The 13,193-nt window shown below is 38.9% G+C and overlaps 1 protein-coding gene across 3 annotated transcripts in view; it reads left to right on the top strand.

Moving 5' to 3' along the window:
• The window catches only part of PARD3B (par-3 family cell polarity regulator beta), a 1,914,565-nt gene that overhangs the window by 435,121 nt on the left and 1,466,251 nt on the right, over nt 1-13,193 (top strand). For all 3 annotated transcript variants that reach the window (XM_053698659.1, XM_053698658.1, XM_053698660.1), the window contains exon 3: nt 10,616-10,784. In XM_053698659.1, the coding sequence (XP_053554634.1) occupies nt 10,616-10,784 (169 nt within the window). The remainder of the gene's footprint in view (nt 1-10,615; nt 10,785-13,193) is intronic.

Here is a 13,193-nt window from a genome sequence, read left to right as displayed (position 1 = left end):
GATTCTTCTGCTTATAATTTCAGTTTTTTTCATTATAAAAATTTAAACTTTTTTGATTTGGGTAGTGGATTAATTTTTCAGCGGAATTGGCTGTCTTTATTTTATCCCTCCCTCTCTAGTGACTCTTGCGTGGAAGTTCCCACATCTTGGGTATTTATTATCCCATACGTCACTAGCTCATGGACTCTTGCTAATTACATGAAAGAAAACATAATTCATGTAAGAACTTACCTGATAAATTAATTTATTTCATATTAGCAAGAGTCCATGAGGCCCACCCTTTTTTGTGGTGGTTATGATTTTTTTGTATAAAGCACAATTATTCCAATTCCTTATTTTTTTGATGCTTTCACTACTTTCTTATCACCCCACTTCTTGGCTATTCGTTAAACTGAATTGTGGGTGTGTTGAGGGGTGTATTTATAGGCATTTTAAGGTTTGGGAAACTTTGCCCCTCCTGGTAGGAATGTATATCCCATACGTCACTAGCTCATGGACTCTTGCTAATATGAAAGAAATGAATTTATCAGGTAAGTTCTTACATAAATTATGTTTTTTATTGAGATTCAGAATAGGTAGGCATAATAGATACATCTAAAAAAAGTACATATGGACATTGCAACACTGCAAACAACCAATACAACATATCATGGTAAACACAGTATGAAACATTTTGTAATTGTACATAGTGAACCTCAAAATTTTCAGATTTTTTTGAAAAATATTTAGCATACATACATATTCTTTACACGAAAGTATAATTACCATCTATTACTTATATATGGAATGAGTGGATACAAAAAAAATTCAATTTTAAATGGGAACTATTAGATGGAAGAAGCCTTATGCAATGTCTAATTGGGGGAAGTCAGTGGTGTATAGATAAATATAGGAATATTTATCGATTGATGGCAAGAAGTAAACAAAACTGGTAGAGAATGTGCCAGTTAGAAGGGCTATGTGAAAATGTCTGGGTAAAGCATAATACAAACACAAATATTGCTATATTATAATATGAATGCTCAGCCTCTAGAATAGAATGTCAATAGGATACATTGCAATATGTGCCCGTCATAGCATATCGCAACACCATAGGAGACTAATATAGATATTTACTTCTCATTTATAAAACTCATATTTTATTAATTGGGTAAAATGGACCGTAGGATATATTTTCCTTTGTTTATTAGATAAAGTGACTTAAGTGGGGGGAGGTGGATTAGTAATAGGAGGGTAATCTTATATATATATATATATATATATATATATATATATATATATATATATATATATATATATATATATATATGTGTGTAGATATCAGGCATCTGAAGTAATATATAGTAGGAGTTGTGAGTCATACAGCCTAGAAGAGAAGTATCATCAGGTCCAATATGACCGTATCAATAATAATGTACACAGTGTACTAGCTTAGTAGATATTAAGTAGTCTATCTATTTTGAACTATCAATGTTAGAGCTGTAATGAGTAATACACACGTCAAGGCATTAATTATAGTATGAGTATGATAATAATGCATACCTTATTCCCCGTTAAGATAAACAACACTTATATACAACTGTATGCACCACACATTATTTACTAACAATTAACCACTATTCAACTGTTCTAAACTATATCACCAGGAAGGTAGTATATAATTAGTACAATGATGCGTAAGTTTGTGTAGTACAAAAAATAGTAATGGTAATATCTGTAGTATTCTTGTTGTACTGTATACTACTGAACTATAATGGGCGACTATCTATAACTCAAATTAAAGGTCCCATAGGTGGCTGGTAGGCTGTCTCTTCAGACCATGTAGTCATCATGTAAAGCTTCCATTAATATGTAGGCTTATCATAAATTCTTCTTGGGCTTCTGCTCAAGGAAGTTTTTGTATTCTCCTCGGAGTGGGAGAATTTATTTATGAGGCCAATGTATCGGAAACAATATAATATATAGTTAACAGTATCTATTCTCCACGAGAAAGCTATATGTTGTTGTTTAACCTAGCGAAGTTCTTAAAAATGTTGTACAATAATATAAACTGTAATAAATGGGAGGCACAGATGTTAGTACGTTCTCACACAGAAAATCAAAATTTTTCACTAGATATTGGCTAATTGGTGCCTAGGGTTTATGTAGGGAAATGCCTATCATATGTTCAGGATCTAATATAAAGGATATGAGTAATTTAGCCCTGCATAGCATGAACTTCGCTCCTGTATGAAAGACCTAAAATGTACCAGCTTAAAAACTAACAATGACATCGGGAATGTCCAGTATAAAACAGAGAGCATTCAACTAGACTATAAGAACATCATGTATAGAAACATTATAAGAATAGTTATTAATTGCAGGATTATGTAGACAGGTAGATCAGGCTAGCAAGCCATCATGTATCTTAGGACCCAAATACAGTCACGCTAAGAGACTTCCAGAATTATATAGGTGCAGACAAGTCCTTATCCAATGCCAAGTTTATACTGCCTCTCTAAAGCAGCTGGCAGTAGCTGTAAAAAAAACCCCTGCAAAATAGTCTCTCTCTATGGTGTCATTCCAGGTTTCTCGCCCTACCGGTCACTCAATAGCTTTAGTCCACTGATGGCATAAGTGACTGGGATCTAAGCAGTGTGTGGGTAGAATCCAGGCATCACGCTGCTGTCCTTAGACATAGGGGTTTCTCTGATTCTGTGATTGAAACCTTTATTCAGGCTCTTAGCCTGTAACTAGGACAACCTATCACAAGGTCTTGAAGGCCTTTTTTCTTGGTGTATGGTTATTCCTGGCATTCTTTCAGAATTCCCAGGAGTTTATCTTGTAGGATGGTCTGGATAAGGACCTGCCTGCCATTTCTCTGAAGGGGCAGATTTCTGCTCTTTCAGTTTTGTTCCACAGGAACATTGCTTATCTTCCTAATATTCATAGTTTTGTTTAGGCTCTGGTCCATATTAAACCTATTAAGCCACTTTCTCCCCTATGGAATCTTAACTTGGTGTTAAGGGTTTTGCAGGCTCCTCCTTTTGAACCTATGCATAACATAGATATTAAACTACATTCTGAGTTATCTGCTCTTTCCTGTGATCCTCATTATATGATTTTTTTATCAGGATGCTATTACTCTTGGACACCACAGGTTCAGTATTTTTTCCCAGGAATAATGGATTGTGGACTCTATAAGGGGGTTTGGGATCTTTGCCTCCTCCTAGTGTTAGAAAAGAGTAATTCCCAGGAGTGATGGATTGTGGACTCTTACCACCATGAAAGAAAAAGTTTTTCTGCATTAGAATGCCTCTATAACTGCAAATTCTGGTGTTCCTGATGCCCTTTTGCAATGGCTTTTCAAAAGAAAGATTTCTGTAAGTGATGTATGTCTGGTATTGTATTGTGAAGGCGCTTAATGTAGTTTTCTTTTATAAACATTACATACCTGGGGATTTCACTCTTGTATCATCTCCATTGTGATTTAAGTGAAAGCGCATGATACATATGAGTTAGCTATCATTATATTAAAATCATACACATTTTATTCATCTCAAGGTGAAAGAGCTGGTTATCCTTGCTAAGATATAATGTATGTTTACAATCACACAGTAGCATTGCAGAGGGTTATTCTGCTTGAATCACTACGCTAGGGGATTAAGATACTAAAACAATAGTATGCGTAACATTAGGATACCATTCCCATAACAATAAGTAACCTTTGAGGATCCTGTATTTTGCTCTATTCTAGACATTTATATTCTTGATTGAATTACAATTTAGTAAAAAAAAGGTTAAGTTAAAACCCTATATTTCTATATACATTTAAAGGAAAACTGTTTTTAGAAATGTTATTTATTTTTCTTTTTTGAAAACGTATGAAGTAAAAGTGGTTCAAATTTACATGTTAAACTGTCAGTTGTGTAATTCCTATTAAAGGGACATGTAACCCCAAATTTTTCTTTAATGTTTGAGATAGGGTGTACAATTTCAACCTTTTCTTGCCGGTACTTATTTGTTACATCGGAACAAAGTTCCGATGTAAACAAATAACTCAAAAATTTAAATCACGCGATCGTACATGCGATCGCGTGATTTCAATGATGGGATCGGGTCTGGGACTCCTGAGCTTTTTCAACAAAGCATACAAAGAGAACAATGCAAATTAAACAATAAAAGTAAATAAGAAAGTTGTTTAAAATTGTAAACTCCATCTGAATCATGAAATATTTTTTTTGTGGTTTCATGTCCCTTTAATGCTTATTGATTTAATGGTACCTCTTACCTCTGCTCAATGGGCCTTAGCTGGTAGAGCCTATGAACCAATCTGCATTAGCAGGAAATGCCTGTCAGTCAATAAAATTAGTGGGAAATGCCAAACAGACGATGAGTATTACCAGGAAGTACAGAACTGGTAAAGCTTTATTAGTTTAGATTTTAACTGAATGCAGCTTTTACTTCACAAAAAAAACATTAAAAAAATTTTTATATGGAAAAAAGAAAATTAAGTTCAGTGTTCCTTTACTATTCTGTGTGTGTGTATATAATTAAGCCAATATTAAGATACCAATTAAATGTTTTCAATGTTTGTGGCTCAAATGATTATTTCTTCTATAGTGTAAGACGAGTCCACGGATTCATCCTTTACTCGTGGGATATTATCCTTCTGCTAACAGGAAGTGGCAAAGAGCACCACAGCAGAGCTGTCTATATATCTCCTCCCTTAGCTCCACCCCCCAGTCATTCTCTTTGCCTACTCTATGTACTAGGAAGGGTAAAGTGAAAGAGGTGATAAAATATTAGTTTTTAATTTCTTCAAGGTTTTCTTCTCCAACCTATAGTTTGCATTGTTCCTGTAACTACTGCAGCACCCTTTTGGTTCGAGGCTCTGGAGGAGGCTCTTCAGGTTGAGACCCCATTAGATGATATTCTGGATAGAATTAGGTCTCACAAGCTAGCTAATTCTTTCATTACAGATGCCGCTTTTCAACTGGCTAAATTAGCAGCGAAGAATTCAGGTTTTTCCATTTTAGCGCATAGAGCGTTATGACTTAAGTCCTGGTCTGCTGATGTGTCATCAAAAGCTAAGCTGTTAGCCATCCCTTTCAAGGGTTAGACCCTATTCGGGCCTGAACTGAAAGAGATCATTTCAGACATCACTGGAGGAAAAGGCCATGCCCTTCCTCAGGATAAGACAAATAAGATGAGGACCAAACAAAATAATTTACGTTCCTTTCGGAACTTCAAAGGTGGTCCCTCTTCCTCTTCCCCTGCCGCAAAGCAAGAGGGGAATTTTGCTCAATCCAAGTCAGTCTGGAGACCTAATCAGACTTGGAACAAGGGTAAACAGGTCAAGAAGCCCACTGCTGCCACCAAGACAGCATGAAGGGGTAGCCCCCGATCCGGGACCGGATCTAGTAGAGGGCAGACTTTCTCTCTTTGCTCAGGCTTGGGCAAGAGACGTTCAGGACTCCAGGGCTTTAGAAATCGTAACCCAGGGGTATCTTCTAGATTTCAAAGATTCTCCCCCAAGGGGGAGATTCCATCTTTCTCAATTGTCTTTAAACCAGACAAAAAGAGAGGCGTTCTTACGCTGTGTAGAAGACCTATATACCATGGAGGTGATCTGCCCAGTTCCGGAAACAGAACTGGGGCAAGGGTTCTACTCCAATCTGTTTGTGGTTCCCAAAAAAGAGGGAACCTTCAGACCAATTTTGGATCTCAAGATCCTAAATAAATTCCTCAGAGTCCCATCCTTCAAGATGGAGACCATTCAGACTATTTTGCAGATGATCCAGGAGGGTCAATATATGACCACCGTGGACTTAAAGGATGCGTATCTACACATCCCTATCCACAAAGATCATCACCAGTTCCTCAGGTTCGCCTTTCTGGACAAGCATTACCAGTTTGTGGCTCTTCCCTTCGGGTTGGCCACAGCTCCCAGAATTTTTACAAAGGTGTTAGGGTCCCTTCTGGCGGGTTCTAAGGCCGCGGGGCATAGCTGTGGCGCCCTATCTGGACGATATCTTAATTCAGGTGTCGACTTACCAACTAGCCAAGTCTCACACGGACATTGTGTTGGCTTTTCTAAGATCTCACGGGTGGAAGATGAACGTAAAAAAGAGTTTACTTATCCCTCTCACAAGAGTTCCAATCCTGGGAACTTTGAGAGATTCGGTGGACATGAAAATTTTTCTGACGTAGCTCAGGAAATCAAAGATTTTATCCATCTGCCGAGCTCTTCATTCCATTCCTCGGCCGTCAGTGGCTCAGTGTATGGAGGTAATCGGCTTAATGGTAGCGGCAATGGACATAGTTCCGTTTGCTCGCTTGCATCTCAGACCACTGCAACTATGCATGCTCAAACAGTGGAATGGGGATTATGCAGATTTATCTCCTCAGATAAATCTGGACCAAGAGACCAGAGACTCTCTTCTTTGGTGGTTGTCACAGGATCATCTGTCCAAGGGAATGTGTTTCCGCAGGCCAGCGTGGGTCATAGTGACGACGGACGCCAGCCTATTGGGCTGGGGTGCAGTTTAGAATTCCCTAAAAGCACAGGGTTTGTGGACTCCGGAGGAGGCTCTCCTCCTGATAAATATTCTAGAACTGAGAACGATATTCAACGCGCTTCAGGCATGGCCTCAGCTGGCGTCGGCCAGATTCATAAGATTCCAGTCGGACAATATCACGACTGTAGCATATATCAATCATCAGGGGGGAACAAAGAGTTCTCTAGCGATGATAGAGGTTACCAAAATAATTTGATGGGCAGAGACTCACTCTTGCCATCTATCAGCAATCTATATCCCAGGAGTGGAGAACTGGGAAGCGGATTTTCTAAGTCGTCAGACTTTTCATCCGGGGGAGTGGGAACTCCATCCGGAGGTGTTTGCACAATTGATTCGGCAATGGGGCACACCAGAATTAAATCTGATGGCGTCTCGTCAGAACGCCAAACTTCCTCGTTACTGGTCCAGGTCAAGGGATCCTCAGGTAGTACTGATAGATGCTCTAGCAGTACCCTGGTCGTTCAACCTGGTTTATGTGTTTCCACCATTTCCTCTTCTTCCTCGTTTGATTGCCAGAATCAAACAGGAGAGAGCTTCAGTGATTTTGATAGCACCTGCGTGGCCATGCAGGACTTGGTATGCAGACCTGGTGGACATGTCATCTCTTCCACCATGGACTCTGCCACTGAGACAGGACCTTCTCATTCAAGTTCCGTTCCAGCATCCAAATCTAGTTTCTCTGCGGCTGACTGTTTGGAGATTGAACGCTTGATCTTATCCAAGCGGGTTTTCTCTGAGTCGGTCATAGATACCTTGATTCAGGCTCGAAAGCCTGTCACCAGGAAAATTTATCAGAAGATATGGCGTAAATATCTTTATTGGTGCAAATCCAAAGGCTACTCATGGAGTAAGATCAGGATTCCTAGGATTTTGTCCTTTCTCCAAGAAGGATTGGAGAAGGGGCTATCAGCTAGTTCCTTAAAGGGACAGATATCTGCATTATCAATTCTACTGCACAAACGTCTGGCAGATGTTCCAGATGTTCAGTCGTTCTGTCAGGCTTTAGTTAGAATCAAGCCTGTGTTTAAACCTGTTGCTCCGCCATGGAGTTTGAATTTAGTTCTTAAAGTTCTTCAAGGGGTTCCGTTTGAACCTATGCATTCCATAGATATTAAGCTTCTATCTTGGAAAGTTTCTGTTTTTAGTTGCTATCTCTTCGGCTCAAAGAGTTTCTGAACTATCTGCTTTGCAATGCGACTCGCCTTATCTTGTTTTCCATGCTGATAAGGTGGTTTTGCATACCAAACCTTGATTCCTTCCTAAGGTTGTTACTAATAGGAATATCAATCAGGAAATTGTTGTTCCTTCTCTGTGTCCTAATCCTTCTTCTCAGAAGGAGCGTCTGTTGCACAACTTGGACGTGGTTCGTGCTTTGATGTTTTACTTGCAAGCAACCAAAGATTTCCGTCAAACATCTTCTTTGTTTGTTGTCTATTCTGGAAAACGTAGAGGTCAAAAAGCTACGGCTACCTCTCTTGCCTTTTGGCTGAAAATCATCATCCGTTTGGCATACGAGACTTCTGGACACTAGCCTCCTGAAAGAATTACAGCTCACTCTACTAGAGCGGTGGCTTCCACATGGGCTTTTAAAAATGATGCTTCTGTTGAACAGATTTGTAAGGCTGCGACTTGGTCTTCGCTTCATACCTTTTCCAAATTTTCCAAATTTGATCCCTTTTTCTTCTTTGGAGGCTATTTTTGGGAGAAAAGTTCTTCAAGCAGTGGTGCCTTCTGTTTAACCATCTGTCTTGTCCCTCCCGTTCATCTGTGTCCTGTAGCTTTGGTATTTTATCCCACAAGTAAAGGATGAATCCGTGGACTCGTCTTACCTTATAGAAGAAAAGTAAATTGATGCTTACCTGATAAATTAATTTCTTCTATGGTAAGATGAGTCCACGGCCGCCCTGTCATTTTAAGACAGATTATATTTTTTTGATTGAAACTTCAGTCACCTCTGCACCTTGTAGTTTCTCCTTTTTCTTCCTGTACCTTCGGTCGAATGACTGGGGGGTGGAGCTAAGGGAGGAGCTATATAGACAGTTCTGCTGTGGAGCTCTTTGCCACTTCCTCTTAGCAGGAGGATAATATCCCACAAGTAAAGGATGAATCTGTGGACTCGTCTTACCATAGAAGAAATTAATTTATCAGGTAAGCATAAATTTACTTTTTATTAATTTATATTAAATTATGCAATTAATTTGTATATTGGATAGCTTAAGTAACATTTTAAATGACAGAAAATGTTATAATTATTAGTTATGTGTAGAGCACCGACAGATTCCGCAGCACTAAAGACATGGTTCTAATATGCAAGGTGACAATTATGGGAGACAAAGGGATAGAGGGCCGTGCCAAGAGTTTCACTGTTTACCTGTAAATCACCTCTCATGAAGGTGATCTGCAATACAGCTAGGCTCATAGGCTTACATGCTAAGGGGGTTCAAGCCTGAACTTCAAGGGGATAGCTAAAGGAGGAAAGTAACTAAGATAGGAAAATGTTAGTGTATATTATATGCATCCTTGAACAGTAAAGTCTTTAAGGAGAGCTTGAAAGTTTGAAAACTATGGAAGAGTCGTGTAGAGCGAGGCAGAGAGTTCCACAAAATAGGGGCCAGTCTGGAGACGTCTTGTAGACAGGAATGTGATGAGGTAAAAAGAGAGGAGAAGAGGTCATGAGCAGAGCGAAGGGGACGGGTGGGAGAGTATCTGAAGAGTCAGGATTTTGTTTTATTTTAGAGGAAGACAACAAAGGGACTGGCAGAGAGGTGCAGCATATGAGGAGTGACATGTAAGAAAGATCTGCCTGGCAGAGGCATTTATTATGGATTATAAGGGAAATAGTTAAAATATTGCAAAGTATTACACTTCCAATACTTGTTTACTTCATAATGCCAGAAATTATAGATTCATTATAATTTTGAATGATATTTCCGCTACTTCCCTTGTGCGTGATGGTTATGATGCTATGAGCAATGACCCTTTAAAAGTACTTATCTCAGCTATATGGACAAATCTGATAATATTGATACTAACGAATATGAAGCTGTAGCTGTGAACTTTATAAATAAAAATAACATCTTCTTCAAAGTTTGATGTCCACTATATTTACTTATCATTGGCTCCAGATATCCTCTTAATCTTCTCTAGCTCCACAGCTTTATTACTTTATAGTTAACTCATACAATTTCAGTACCATATGCTGGTCCATACTGTGTCTTGCTAGTCATACATATATTTTACTAGTTCTTTCTTCATCTATCTAAATTACTATACTAAATCAGTTTGCTTTACATTATATACTGATAATATGCTTATAGTTATATGTTAATTTACCATGCCCAAGTGTGGCTTTATATCACTCTAGTTTACCTCTAAAGACTTAAGCTATTACTCATAGGTCCAAGAGTGGCCTATAAACAATTTGGAAGATTTATAGAATAAAAAAATGAGGTTTCAGGTGTATACGTTTAGTTTGAAATGCTGACAAATCTGTCATTCTTTCTTTTGTTTATGTTGACATTCAATGCATGTATATTTCTAGTGAATAGGTATCTATTTCTTGCAGTCTCAAAAGTTTTTAACTTTTCATTGTTGATTTCTGCGCCATAGTGCCTACAAATGATAAGCACATAGCTTTTATTTGTTCTCATGACCAACACCTGACTATGTTTCAAACTGTATTGATATGATGTCAACTCGTGTAATTATTGTCATTGTGAAAGAACATATAGTATATAACTTTTTGTTAAGATGCTACTCATAAAAACCTCAATAAAAACGTCTGATTTATAAAAACTAAAACAAAAAATCTTCTATGCGACTTTTTATTAAAGTTTGATATGTTTAGATTAATCAGCCAAACATGTTATGCTTAGAAGTTTCAAAGTAGTACTGTAATGTGTTATATTGTGTGTTGCATGTAATCATTTTGCATTGTCTTATTTTGGTTCATCATACTATTTGATTTTGAGCTTTAATGTATAGCTACGTAATATGTTGCAGTTCTCTCTGGTAAGCAAATCCATACCCTAACCAGTACTCTTCTTTTATCCCAGCTAATTGCATTGTTTGATGAGCACAATGCATATAACAGGAGTGATGATGCAGCCAATATCACAGAACGTCTCAGCCCTGATCCGTTTGAAGCAGAGCTGGCATCTCAACGCTCTGCTTTCCATCCAGTCCGAGGAGAAATTGAAGTCACGCCTTCCGCTTTGAAGCTTGGTATGCACTTCTTCTATTAAAACTTGCTTTTTCCCATTTATTCATGTATTCAGGTGATGTGTGCAATATCAGTGAGCTTGCCTGGTATTTCTGGGATGTACTGTACTGTTTTTAGTCAGGATCAGAATGATATAACTACAGGAAAATTCTCTGTGAAAGGCACATGCTGGGCAAAAAGAGACTGCACCTAGGTTTGTAACCTGCCATAGAACAAGCTCTGATGCTATTGTTTTCTCCCTGGTTCAGCGCTTCTCTCTCTTTGTGTATGCAATATAAGTGTCATGTTCTCACACCTTCCTCTTTGTGTTTTATGAAACCACGACTAACGTTAGACACTTTTTCCCAGATTTGGGAACATAAACATGTTAGGTGTATTTGCAAAATGACTAATATTTTATTTTGGGTCTGAGCTAGTTTTGTATTACACAGATGTACAACTGTTAGTCAACAATAAAGACATTAAAGTTTATACTTATGATATGTTGCCGAAGCCCTTAAACATTTTGTCAGTCTATCAATGACCATCTCTTGTCTGGCATCATTCAGATTGCATTGACCAGAATTCAGGCAGAATGGTAATTGTGGAAATATTTCTGGGAATAATGTCCCACAGTGCACAGAAGGGTAGTAGTCATGCTCTTATTATACAACAATTCTATATTTTATATTGTAGGTCTCATATTATCTCTGGGCAGTTATGGGTCACTGTTCTGATGCTATTCATCCTATTTGGTCACTAGTAAGAGAACTGTATAAATATATAGTTATAGCTATCTGTCTGTCCATTGTGTTGTTTGCATTGCCAATTGTGCCACAGTCTACATTTGAGAACCACTGGTCTAGATTATGCTTTACTTTTCTTTCTAGTGATTGTGAGAATCCACAACTTTACACACCAAGAGGAAGCAAAGCAGAGCTTCCAATATCTCTCCCACTTTCCTCTCTTGCCCAATAGTTATTTGCCTCTTCAAGGAGAGGGCAGAGATAGACGTGTTATGGAAGAGAGGGATGGGATTGAATGTTTGAAGCACTGGTGTCGCTCTGAATTTCCCAAACCTCTTCCAGGTATAAGGTGCCTGCATTCCCACGTGAGTGAGTCCCAGTGGTCAGTGACTGGTGGGGACAGGACATACTTTTTTTTTCCCTCACCTGACATCCTGGGGTTCAGACTGGAGACTGAGGTGGGATGACTCTAGAGGGACTTAGTCCAGAAAGAGGACTTGGGGTTTGATCACTATCCTTTCTGTCACAGTGTCACTGAGCTGCAGTTTACGAACTGCCTCTAGGGCCTGGATCTCAGCTGTATTTGGGCATACATTGCTTTTTTTAGTACAGTGGAGAGGCATTGCTGTGTCTTTTCTACTGCCCTAGTTGGGCACTTCACTCCCTTTTTGCTACCACTATATAGGGGGTTGGTCTTTGCAGCGCTTCTCTTGAAGACTATAGGGCGTTCAGGAGTCTAAACTATCTAAACCTATCCAGAAATTGAATATTCTTTTAAGACCCAAGGCTAAGGCCCTGATACTTTTTCAGTTCCTACTCTGGTATCTGAGATATTAAAAAAAGGGAAAATCCTGGTGTCCCTTTTACAGCTTAAATAAATAATCCCTGTTTCATCTTCTAATTTGGAGTTATGGAGCACTGTTCCAAAGGTGGACAGAGCAATATCTACGTTGACCAGGATAGTACTTCCTTTAAAGATCCAATGGATAGAAAATTGGAGGGTTCTCTTACAGGGTGGCTCGTTGTTCCAAGCAGCAGTTGGAATCACGGCGGTAGCAGGAGTAGGTGCTTTTTGGCATGATTCTCTAAATTACCTGATCTCTGTAGAATCTCCACTAGAGGATATTCAGGAACGTATTAAATGTCTTAAGAGGGTGAACACATTTATATGAGCTTTCTTAACTCAGGATAAAAAGTCTAGGCATAAGGGGAAATCAAACAATACGTTTTTTGTTCCTTTCACCAGAACAAGGGTCAGAGGTTGCCCACTTCCCAAAAGTCAGATGCCCCTCGACCTTCTTGGAAGACCCACTTGGTTTGGAACAAGTCAAAACAATTTAAGAAACCCTCTATGGACAATAAGTCTGCATGAAGGGGTGGCCCCCGATCCGGACTCTCCGGTATTAAATCTGTCCAGGTTTTGTGGGTACTGGGAGTAATGTCACAGGGAGGCAACATGGTCTTCCCTTTATACTTTTACCAAAATTTACCAGGTCAATGTTTTTGCCTTGTCAGCCACTTTTGGAAGGAGGGTATTACAGGTGGTGATTCCTAGTAGATGGGAGTCTGCTTGTTCTTACTGCAGTCATTCTGTCTATCTTTAGGCTACACGTACTACTGGAAGAGAGCGGGAAGTGGGAGGGATATTTGAAGTCCTAGTTTGGGGTGTCTTTGCCTCCTACTGGC

This window comes from Bombina bombina, chromosome 1, assembly GCF_027579735.1.
Source record: "Bombina bombina isolate aBomBom1 chromosome 1, aBomBom1.pri, whole genome shotgun sequence".
NCBI lineage: Eukaryota > Metazoa > Chordata > Amphibia > Anura > Bombinatoridae > Bombina > Bombina bombina.
The sequence above is the reverse complement of the archived record's forward strand: the minus strand, read 5'-3'. Positions and strand labels throughout refer to the sequence as shown.